Source organism: Cydia fagiglandana, chromosome 18 (assembly GCF_963556715.1).
Source record: "Cydia fagiglandana chromosome 18, ilCydFagi1.1, whole genome shotgun sequence".
Classification (NCBI taxonomy): Eukaryota; Metazoa; Arthropoda; class Insecta; order Lepidoptera; family Tortricidae; genus Cydia; species Cydia fagiglandana.
Genome location: NC_085949.1, coordinates 12924954 through 12937875, shown reverse-complemented (window position 1 = coordinate 12937875; position 12922 = coordinate 12924954). Strand labels below are relative to the sequence as shown.

Sequence of the window (12922 nt, the reverse complement as noted above, 5' to 3'; positions counted from 1 at the left end):
GAAGTAAATAAATTGAAATTGAAAAGAGGCTATAAAGGTTTAACCTCGAGCCGCCCATACGTCAAACCTTGCCAAGTTAAATGAAATTATATTTCGTCAACACAAAGTTCAAATTAGAATGGAACAGGAGACCTTTTTATAGGTCTCTGGGCGGCTAGAGGATAAGATGGCGTCATACTAGCGAGGATTATCATGCCAGAATATAGGTTAATTAAGTATACTCACACTGCACCCGTAACCGGACGACTTCGCTCGAGGTCTCCCCTCTGGCGTTGGCAGCTTTGCAAGCGTACGCGCCCGCCTCTTGCCGGGTCACTTTCTGCAGAACCAGGGAGCGGGTGCTGACGATGATGCCAGATGTCATGTTTTGCGACACCGGTCTGTCCTAGTGAAGGGAATGTGTTTAGTTTAAGAGTTTTTACAGTAACAATTTAAAATTATACAGTGTGGAAAGATAAGTCGAGCCCTGGAGGGAAACTACCTTACATCCTTAAGCTGGCTCATTTTACTTAAAGGAAACATTCCTTTATTTTTAAAAGTAAACAAATCTGCATTTAAAGATTTTCTAAAACTCGTTTGCCTCACCCGGGACTCAAACCGACTAAAAATCCAAAAAATAAAAACTCGCAATTTTATTCTACTAATCGATACAGTTAATGTAAATGATAACATTTCTCCAAGAAACATTAGGTCTTACACTCGTCTGTCGTACAACATATCCATAAAATCTGATACTCAAGATTTTTTTAGACAAGCCAAATTGAAGAAAAAAAGAAAAATACTCTGAATGCAGTTTTGTTTCTTTTTAAAAATAAAGGAATGTCTCCTTTAAGTAAACTGATCCAGCTAAAGGATTTAAGGTAGTTGGCTCCAGGGCCCGACTTATCTTTCCACACTGTATAAAAATATTCTTCCTCAGAGAATTTGAAAGGAAAATCCGATTTAATCACACGTGATTCCCAAAATTTTAATATTGTATATGCACATTTCATTAGAATGAAAACGACTACTTTTTATGACCGTGATTGTTTTAAGCATGGCGTCAAAAACAAATGCCAACCGCCATGATTCCAATTTCAAACATGCTCAAACAATACAGCGTGACCTCGTTATGAAAAGCTCAGGCAGTCGGCTCGATTCGGGAAATGAATTAGAGACTCACTAGATATGAAATAGTAAAGATGTATGACGTTCCACTGCAAAAGGTACCTTATGGCGGCTGGCGCCGCGATTCGGGAAATGAATTAGAGATTCACTAGATATGAAATAGTGAAGATATGTGACGTTCCACGAAAAAGGTACCTTATGGCGGCCGGCGTTTACGTCGCATAGCGCCGCAATAATTTTGGAGCGGCGTTAATAATAGCTTAAGCTCCAACGGCCATAAGGTACCTTTTTTCGTGGGACGTCACATATCTTTACTATATCGTATCTAGTTAATCTCTAATACAATTCCCGAATCGCGTCGAGTGTCAATCAGTCGGAACAAAGCAGGGGGCTGCGTTCCCATTCTTCATTGAGCTATGACATGGCAGTGAATGTGTTAACATGTGTAAAGATAAACTTTATGGCTCCTCTACACGATGGGCCAACGCCGGCCACTCCAAGGGACGCAGCCTGGCGGTAGAATGAGATAGCAATATCACTTGCTCCCTCTAACGCATAAATGCGTCCCTTGGAGTGGCCGTCGATGGCCCATCGTGTAGAGGAGCGATTAGATAATTTTCGAAAAACTTTTGATTGTGCCCTAAGTTTTCACCAGGCAGTAAAATTAGTAATTTTTTTTTCGGTCTTTTTTAGGGTTCCGTACCTCAAAAGGAAAAAAAACGGAACCCTTATAGGATCACTCGTCCGTCTGTCTGTCTGTCTGTCTGTCTGTCTGTCTGTCCGTCTGTCACAGCCCATTTTCTCTAAAACTACTGGACCAATTAAGTTAAAATTTGGTACACATATGTAAATTCGTGACCCAAAGACGGACATTTTACGTAAACAAATGAATTTTAAACATGGAGGCCACTTGTGGGGGGTAAATGAGAAAATTAAAAAATATTGTTTTTTAAACTATATGGTGTTACATATCAAATGAAAGAGCTTATTTTGAGAATCTCGAATATATTATATTTTTTGTAATTTTAAAATAAATATTTTAGAACTTCAACTTAAATCAACAATCAACTTAAAAAGGTCCCTCAGTAAGTTTTGAGTAAATCTTTTCAGTGCTGTGTACGTTTAGTTGATAGAAATGGCTTTTTAAGATTAGTCAGCAGGGGTTCCCAAACTGTGCGCCGCAGCGCCCTGGTGCACCGTAGACAGTATCTCATCTTATCTTATTGTTCGGGGGCCCTTGCGGATACACTTCGACAGGGAACTTTTGTGCAATTAAAGACAGTAAAAAGGGGCGCCGTGGGACAATCCTCCTGACCATGTACCTATCTATTTCAAATAGCTTAACTAGGTTAGGGCGCCGTGATTAAATTTTAAACTTGCAAGTGCGCCGCGGACAGAAAAAGATTGGGAACCCCTGGATTAGTTGATTACTTAACTTAAGTTAATTCTTAGTTCCTCCATATTGCACAGTACGTAGGTACTAAACTACCTACTTATTAAAACAGCTATTAGAAAAACAGAATTGGTGCATAATTATAAATTTATGAATAGCGAAATTCCAACAATATCGATTCGCTTACGCTACGTGAATGTAAATGAGGGAAATTTTGAATAACAGTTTAAACGCTAGTAAAGTTTGGACGTAATCTGTTTAGAGCGTGGATTGGCTTCAAAAACAGATTTGTGATTTAAGTTTAGTTCAATAGCAGTGGGCGCTTATTGAAATTGATTGCCGTTATTTCGCTATACACAAATTGTATACGTATAATACTTGTTCGAGCCAATATAGTTTGATGTCCTAATTTCACCAGAGATGGCGCTGTTACAAACGCAAACTAGGTAACGGTAGTTCATCGTAGAATATATTACTGTCAAATAAAACAATAAACGATTGGTACTGGTAACTTACCAACTTATTTTAACAACACTAGAAGCGAAACAATAATAATGCAAACAGGGTATTATAGAAACCTTTGAAGTTATATTCACATTTCAATGGGCTTTGCATTTGACTGTGACGGGTGCACGTGTGAGAGCGATAGAATAGATCCTGTCGGGCCGCTTTGAACTTTAAGATACGTCAAATATTAGGGGCCCGATTCGGATTTTGAAATATACATCTATTAGATATCTTTTAGACATCATCAAGATACGATAACGATATGTTTAAGATCTAACCTGTCAAATTTTACATTTGCGCAATTCTGGAGATCTTGAACGATTTCCACAGGATATGACATAGAAATCTAATTCACATCTAATAGATATCTTACTCTATCTAACGTAAAAGTGACATTGGTTGCCCGAATTGCGCTGCAAAAGAGAACTAGTTGATATCTAAACTATAACGTATCTAGAATGGATCTAGTACGTGTCGTCTCTTGTGAATATCTTGAAGTCCGAATACGGCAGTATTACAGTAACATTTGAAGTTATATTCACATTTCAACGGGTTTTGCATTTGACTGTGACGGGTGCACGTGTGAGAGCGATAGAATAGATCCTGTCGGGCCAATTTGAACTTTAAGATACTTACGTCAAATATTAGGTCTAGATTAGAGATACAACGGATAGTTGTTTGGCCGGATACCGGACACCGGATATTCGGCCTAAACATCGGCCGGATATCCGGTATCCGCCGCCGAATATTCGGCCAGCGGAACTATACCTACATTTCGGTTTTTTAGGTGCGCATTCTGCAGGTTTGACCTGTTTCCTAGTAAACGTTCGCGCAGACTCATTTTTAGGTACGAAATGAGTGCGCGTGCAAGTCAGTGGAATGATTAAATTGTTTTCAAATAATAAACAAGTACGATTATGACCGTGTCTGTTTCTTAAATCCAATTGGTTTACTCCGAAATCAAGCAATTTTACTACCCGGTATCCGGCCGGATAGTAAAATAATGGCCGATAGGTTGGATACCGGATAGTAACCGGATATCCGGTGCATCTCTAGTCTAGATACGATATGGATTAGTAACGTTTCTTTAAACAAAAACGCTAATAGGTGTTTCACGTATCTTAAAGTTCATCGGGCCGTGTGTTATTTATACTAACGATGTAGGAAAATTAAATGTGTACAAAATATAGATTTTATTGATCTCTAAGGGCCCCCCCACATCTGGCGTCTTTCGAGCGTCGGCGTCTGTCGGCGTCGGTCCAGCGCTATGGAAAATGACGTCGCTGCGTAGTTGCGTCGACGCTGCGTCGACGTTGCGTCGACGTCGGCCATAGAATTGTAGACGCCGACGCTCGAAAGACGCCAGATGTGGGGGGGGCCTAATAACGTATAAGTATACTCCGCAATCTGGTCGCTAGTCGTAAAGTCAAGGTATTTAATAACAACACGGGTAAAGTCCCAAAAATATGTACCTATAGTATAGGTAACTTTGTATAAGTAACAGGTTGTGCATATGTCATATACAGAGATGTGACTTATTTGAAATACTTGTATTTAAAATGCAAATACAAAATGCAAAATACCTATTTTGTATTTTGTATTTAAATACCTTTTGAAGAAAACTATTTTGTATTTTATTTGAAATAGTTTTTGGGACCTATTTTCTATTTTCAAAATACAAAATACTTTATAATAGGTAGGTAATGTAGGTAGGAGTTACAATCTCTTCTGATGTTACAATCCTGGCAACTCTCTCATTCTTTTAACATGGAACTGTTGAATCTGTTTAGTAACGTCGCACATGACCACAAGCGTAGCGAGTGGTTAAAAAAGTGGAATCTTGAGTGTTGCGAGGGTTTCAAAGCACGAGAGGAGAACAAACTTTTCTGCCCTGGTGAAACATCCATACGTAAGTATGGATGGTGTAAATCCTACCGTTCATATGAGCAAACAACTAGAAATTTGCACTTTAGATAGAGGATTGATTTCAAAGAATAAAGAGAGTCTTTTCAACTCGGAAATTCCGAGTAATACTTTTTAATTCAGACTAGGTATTCACTACTCAGAGTACCTTTTATCGCAAAGTATTTGTATTTTTAAAAAGTATTTTGAAAATACCTATTTCGTATTTTGTATTTAAATACAAATTCAAAAACCATTTTGTATTTTGCATTTGAAATAGTATTATCAAGGAAGTATTTGTATTTTGTATTTAAATACTTTTTATAAAGTATTTTTCTCATCTCTGGTCATATACACAACCTTATTGCCCATACATTAAGGTAGTGTATACATATTTTAGCATTTTGTCCGTGTCGATATTTAATTAAATACCTTGACTATACAGTGGCGTTCAAAAGTGCATGGATAGATGTCGACAGCAATGCCTTAATTTTACGGTTGAAACATCTCCTTGCACTTTTGAACGCCAGTGTATACCTTCTAAGTCCCTGAGGCTTAAATCTAAATGGAATTTTGAATGAATAAAAGATACCCTCGCATGTACCTATTACTAACCAATTAAATCTAAACCTTATGTTAAGACCATTAGGGTCCAATCTTAATTTTATTCTGTGTGTTTGAATCATTAGTTTAAATCCAAATGCAACTGTGTATTTAATAATATTTACTTACTTACTTACTTACTTATTATTGAACATTGTCATATCATAAGTGCTTGCTTATTGCGTAACTTATAATTTTTAAGTTAACTATTTTTATGTAGTCTTATAAGTGAAATTCCTGTAATTTCTTAGACAAATAAAGTTTCTATAAACCGAATTAAAATGGAATATAAGAAAGTTCCAAATTCAAATCTGCAATAATGACAAGGGGGATTCAGGAGGTTAATCAAATTCCTTGACTGTATCGAAACACAAAGCTGAATCAAGAAAGCATCCACCTTCTGAGCTTCCTGTTACTGTCTCTGTCGGTGGCATGTCTTCAATTGCGTAGCAAATCCGTAAATCTATACGGATCTGTGTGCAACAGGTGACTCTATCAAACCGGTTTTCGTCTCTACGCAACCAATACCAATACATAATAATAGGATATAAAATACGACCCTGAATCAAAACTTCTTTTAAAAACGATACTGTGGGCTCGATTCGCATTATGAAATAGACATCTATTAGACATCTTTTAGACATCACCAAGATAAGATAACGATATGTTTAAGATATAACCTGTAAAATTTGACATTCTGGAGATACTCTTGAACGATTTCCACAGGATATGACTTAGAGATCTAATTCACATCTAATAGATATCTTACTCTATCTAACGTAAAAGTGACATTAGTTGCCCGAATTGCGCTGCAAAAGAGAACTAGTCGATATCTAAACTATAACGTATCTAGAATGGATCTAGAACGTGTCGTCTCTTGTGAATATCTTGAAGTTCGAATACGGCAGTTTCAGACGCCGCCGGTCAATCCGCAGGCATAATTTATTTTAAGAATTAGGTGCGAGGGATAACTTTATAAACAAGGCTTTCTAGGCAAACTACTAAAGTGCGGACTTAAAAATGATTAAAAGTTAAAAATAGTAATAGGAGGCGAGGCCATCGTAAAAAGTGCAAGCGAGTATCGTAAAATGTGACTCAATCAATCCACTTCCATGGAACCGAGCCCATGATTCATTTTGTGATGGTTTATTGCAGAAGTAGGATAATTGAACTACCTACTTATCCCTATTTTTATGATGTCCAGCATCATAAAATGTACAATATTATTAATTTACAATTACTATTTAGAAAACAAAAACCTTTTTCATTACTTCCCCGCATTACTCTCACGACTGGAATTGCTTTTCGACCCTTCTTTATAAATAGTTACGAGTATTAGCAAAACCTCATAATTTTCATAAAAAACCGGCTATGTGCAGCCGGCTCTCACGGTTCATGAGTTACAGCCTGGTGACAGACAGACGGACGGACAGACGGACAGAGGAGTCTTAATAATAGGGTCCCGTTTTTACCCTTTGCGTACGGAACCCTAAAGAATATATGCATACACATACCTAATTGGTGGAACGCCAGGATGGCCAATTCAATCTTACATTTTGACGTCTAAATGATATCTAAATGATGTTATTATGTTATCATTCGCCCGCACGTCTGAATTGGCCTCAAGGAACTGTCAGTGCACATTCAACCAAATAGAATAGATAGTATAGAGGAGTCCTGTTTTAGTAAATTTTGTAGTCACAGTAAATTTACTGCCATCTAGACACACGACTAAAACTCAAAATGAAAATGTATATAACTATTTAAAAAATTATATAATGATATAATTATTTTTATATCATTTTGACCCATGTCCATTCAATGTGTTAAAATTGTTAAATATGAAACGGTGTCGTCAACGCCACCTAGCCGACCATAGGCCAAAGGTGTGTGCGCCATCTATCCGAGATCATCTTTTTCTTGATTTCCGAGGCACGTTTTTTCCTTACACTTTATTCATCTTATACGGAGTTACATATGTCTTTGATTCAACTTACGTCATGAAACCACGTGATCCTATGCTCTCTCGGGTTGGCTTTGACGTTGCACTCGAAGTAGACGTCGTCCCCCTCCTTTATGTCGTGGGGGTTGAGCGTGCTGCCCAGCGTAAGGGTAACCAGCGGACTGTCTGGGGGAGAATAAACAAAGATATATATTAATTACATTTAAATAATCTGTGGTCAATGTGAAAAAGACCGTCATCAGGTCAGGTCAGGTCGTTTGGTTTTATCCTCTAAGGTCTTAACCTTAGAGGATAAAACCAAACGGAGTAGCCATTAACAGGCGTTCGCCTCTGTCGAAAATAGGCGGCGAATGGTCATGCACATTGTATAGACTGACGTCTTTCTGACATGGCTATTTATACGTTACGTATACATTTGACGTGCCCCTCCCCCGCAAAAATCGGCAGACTATTTTGTACCGAAAATTACAGATATGGCGTCTCCGTTTGATTATATCATCTAAGGTCTTACCTGATGACGGTACTCTTTAGTCCTCCGCGCCAAATACCCAACAACGTAGCTCATACCCTCCCACTTCTTTAGAGAACTTCTCCACTAGCGTCTCTTGAGTGTCGGCGTCATTTCAGCGCTATAGAAAACGATGTAGCCTAGTGTGCCTAGGCAGTTGCGCCAACGATGCAGCCTTTGAGTAGACTAGATGAAGACGCTCGGGAGACGCTAAGGGTTTAGTCTTTCTATTTTTTTAATTACTTAAACAATGAATCTGAACCTGAATGAACGGCCTTCACCGTCTATGTTCCATGGGTCCCACTCAGTAACCATTTTGACTCACCTTTCCGGGTGCATTCGAAATACATGTCCAGCCCAGTCCCACTTAAGCTTTGAGGAGATGGCGGGACGACTTGGACGCATTCTACCCCAAATGGTGGGAATGGAGAGGGTCGAGTGGAGAAAACGAGGGAAGGTCTTTGCCCAGCAGTGGGACACCAAAGTAGGCTAATAAAAAAAAACAATGAACCAATAACACCGATACTAACATACAATGTTGAGCTGCACGTGGTCATCGATCGCCTTCCTTGGCAACGCCGGGTTGGCCGCTATGCATTTGATCACCGCGCCGTTGTCCAGCGGCGTCGGTGTGAACACCAATGTGCTCGCCGACCACGTCTCGTTCGAGTGGTCGCTTACCTACACAAGGGAGAAAAGGAAGAATTACATCACCATCATCATTATCACCATCATCACCATCATAACTTATGAGCTTTGATATATTCTTATCTTCGGTTACTGCGATAGTTACTCATGAAATAAAACTATTGAAACTGATTATAAACGCGATATTCAATATACGCGATGTTTCTGAACGCAACCTTGATTGGATTGCAACCTTGATTGATTGAATGTTTCTATTAGTTTATCCATTCACCGGTTCACTCACGCTCTTCTTTTCTCAACCCATAGCAAGTTGACGACGATTAATTTAATTTGTTTTAATGAAAATACATCATTTTCATTTATAAAAAGTGTGTTTTCTTCATACCACAACACGCGATATAATCCGTTTCAATAGTTTTATTTCTTAAGATAAATTCTCTTAGTTTTGCTTTATCTTGTCGGTGGAGTAATCGCCAATAATTATAATCATTTCTTTCTCGTGTCAGTCTTTTCGTTTCCTCATACGACGCATTATTTTTTATTTGGCTGAGATAAGTAGGTAATTCTAGGTCTCCCTTCTTCCCTTGTCTTTTCATTCCAGTCTTCCAGGATGTTTAGGAAAAAGTTATCATGCCGTATAATGTGTCCTAACATCATACCTCTCCTATTTCTCATTGCATTTAACAAACATCGCTTTTCTCCTACAGAAAAAAATACTGGAGCCTGGTTAGAACTTGCAAAGAACTCGTAATAAACACTAATCAATTTATAAACAGGCCCCAATATGAAGATCCGCCACTCTGATCTAGCACAGAGAATAGAGTGTATATTATAGAGTTACTGTCATGGTAAATTATTTAGCCATAGTACATTTACTGCCATCTTTCGACAGAAGATTAAAACTGTTAGAACGCCATTTGACTTTGATCCTTATCATTTCACTGATATTGTGTTAATTTGTTAAATATTGACGCCATCTACTCGACAGAAGGCCAAAGGTATGGTGCAATCTTTTCGAGCGATGGCGCCATAACCTTTGGTCTACTTTCGAGTAGATGGCGTTAATTACAATATTTAACAAATTAACACATATCATTGAAAGAATAAGGATCAAAGTCAAATGACGTTCTAATAGTTTTAATCTCCTGTCGACAGATGGCAGTAAATTTACTGTGCCTACATAATTTACTTTGACAGTCCGCCTCTATTTCAAATTCTCTTTGCCAGCAGCCACACTTATTATCTGTATTGATCTTATACTTCTATAGATACTATATATCGATATATCAGCGGTCTCCGCGCGCAGCCCACCTTTCGTATTTTTACTGCAGGTACAAATTTTATTTCATTTTTAGTATAACTCACTTACTGTGTCTACTCTTTCTTATTTTTAGCCGTTGCAACGAAACTGCCGACTGGTCGCCTTAAAATTAAATTAGCGTTCACGCGATCGTCGAAACTTTGCAGGTAAGTACACTTAAGAGCAATAAACAAGGGATGCTTTCACATACAGTCATCCATTTTCATTGCGTTTGAGTATAGTAGGTATTTTGTAAGTAGTGTAACGTGATCGTGAGAGCTAGGTGCCTAAGGGTAACATTCCATTTCTAACCGCAGCTGCATTACTGTCAATTTTACTATGGAAATTGACAATGACAGCATAGCGTTCAGTACCGGTACCGGTAATGGAATGTTACCATAAAAGTGACATTCCATTTCCAACTGCAGCTGCAATACTGTTCATTTTACTATGGAAACGCGTCGCTGTCACTGTCAATTTCCATAGTAAAATGAACAGTATTGCAGCTGCAGTTGGAAATGGAATGTCACTCTAAGGGTAACATTCCATTTCTAACCGCAGCTGCATTACTGTCAATTTTACTATGGAAATTGACAATGACAGCGACGCGTTCAGTACCGGTAGTGCAGCTGCGGTTAGAAATGGAATGTTACCATAAAGCTTCCTAAATAGTTCTAGGTCCTATGTTGACGAAATAGTACGTGCGTTTGTCCCATGGGGGACCTAATGTAAATCATCATCATCATCATCATCATCATCATCATAATTTAAGAGCATGGCTCTTGTCGGTGGAGTGTGCGTCAGTTTTCGCGGTCCTCGGCCAGGTTTTTTGGTCCCTGTAAGACACGACATTTGCTTTTGCTTAATAGGGAAATATATATTTATTACTACATATTATTATTTGTATCTCCTTGGATTTCACGGGCCTATAAATCCCGTTCTTTTGATAGGCTTGCATCGGGATATAGATCCAACACGTAGAGGCCCCTTGGAGAGCTTTAATGTCATGTAGAATGCCTGCTGGTACCCATTCACAGGCGCAACAATAGACACCCATGAACCGGTCTCAGCGGGCATTGGGACTATTGTAGAAAAAGTGAAGAGTATACCGGTCTATATATTTTTTTATTATTTATACTTATCACCTAAATATATATTTCAATAAAATACATCACCTCATATCATATTAAAAGTATCAAAAAATATTATTGAGAAATTTTATTAATACATAATTTCTAGTTAGTTTTCTGTGAATTTAATTTACAAAGTTTTAACAATAAACAAACGTTCCTATCACGCTAATTACTCACAACATAAACAACGTTACGAAACGCTCGTCTTCCAAATATTTGCATGTGGCACTCACCCAAATTAATTAAATTATGATACGCTTGAGTATAAAATATGTGTAACAAAATGATAAACAAAAACTATTGTGCGTAAGTAAAACTTAATTAACAGGAAGATAAATACGATTTTTATGGAAAATTTTTGTTTATATTTGTAAGCATTGGTTAAACTTGTAACTTGTAATGGCTTCTCTACACGATGGGCCAGCGCCGGCCACTCCAAGGGACGCAGCCATGCGGTAGAATGAGATAGCATTATCACGTGCTCCCTCTAACGCATTATGCGTCCTTTTGAGTGACCGGGTTGGCCCATCGTGTACAGGAGCCATAACTCCCCGCGTTTTGCGTCGGGACTTACTCGTAATAATATTAGTTATGTGCTAAGAAACATAGAAAGCGCCAGGGGATGAGGTGAATGATCACACATAGAACACTGATTGCCAGCAAGGTAGTAGATGTGGTGTTTCGGCGGTTCCGCGGCCGGCTCCCTGACACTGCGGGGTTGCGTATTGCTATTAATTATTCTGTGGTAGTACTATTAGTTATTATGTGGTATTGCATCGCAACTATATTAGGTACTAAAGGCAAATTTAAGGCACCAACTTATTTTTGCTATTCCTTATTATAAATCAACTGCAACATTGAAAACGTGGTTTTACTGTGACACATTGTTGTGTGCGAGACTTCAACAGCTACGTATAAAATAACATATTATTGTTACAGTCATTTTTGGATCAAGTTGTAAACGTTTCTTCTTAAAATAATGTATTTACATGTATAACTTAGCTTTTTATCTGCGTACTCAGGAGAATGTTTGCCAAGTTGAAAGCCAAGCAAAAAGGGTTAAGACGTTTACGTAGGTAAATCCCAAGCATTCCGCCAAATGCTCAGTGTTCACGTTTTGCGAGCAACCTTTTTCACCGTGACGATGCATTACGTTTCAGCAAATTTTGTTAAGTCATTCCGTGGCCGCAGGAATCTGATTAGACACTGACCTAGTTAGCGAGCGGGGATATTCTGTACGCTTAGCAAGCAAAGTGGCTTCCGCAACCAGTGGTACATTGGCCATTTAATTGTAAGTTGTACACTGCACTTTATTCCAATAATAACCGGGCAAGTGCGAGTCGGACTCGCGCACGAAGGGTTCCGTACCATAATGCAAAAAGAAAAACAAAAAAAAGCAAAAAAAAAACGGTCACCCATCCAAGTACTGACCACTCCCGACGTTGCTTAACTTTGGTCAAAAATCACGTTTGTTGTATGGGAGCCCCATTTAAATCTTTATTTTATTCTGTTTTTAGTATTTGTTGTTATAGCGGCAACAGAAATACATCATCTGTGAAAATTTCAACTGTCTAGCTATCACGGTTCGTGAGATACAGCCTGGTGACAGACGGACGGACGGACGGACGGACGGACAGCGAAGTCTTAGTAATAGGGTCCCGTTTTACCCTTTGGGTACGGAACACTAAAAAATGTTATTATAATATATGTTAAAAGCGCTGGTGGCCTAGCGGTAAGAGCGTGCGACTTGCAATCTGGAGTTCGCAAGTTCAAACCCAGGCTCGTACCAATTAATTTTTCGGAACTTATGTACGAAATATCATTTGATATTTACTAGTCGCTTTTCGGTGAAGGAAAA

The 12922-nt window shown here is 38.5% G+C and overlaps 1 protein-coding gene across 1 annotated transcript in view; it reads right to left on the bottom strand.

Annotated features, from left to right (window-relative positions):
* The window catches only part of LOC134673182 (hemicentin-1-like), a 246486-nt gene that overhangs the window by 21356 nt on the left and 212208 nt on the right, over positions 1 to 12922 (bottom strand). The window contains exons 9-11 of the mRNA XM_063531137.1: positions 8514 to 8664; positions 7510 to 7640; positions 226 to 385 (exon numbers count right to left, since the gene is read on the bottom strand). Of these exons, the coding sequence (XP_063387207.1) occupies positions 226 to 385; positions 7510 to 7640; positions 8514 to 8664 (442 nt within the window). The remainder of the gene's footprint in view (positions 1 to 225; positions 386 to 7509; positions 7641 to 8513; positions 8665 to 12922) is intronic.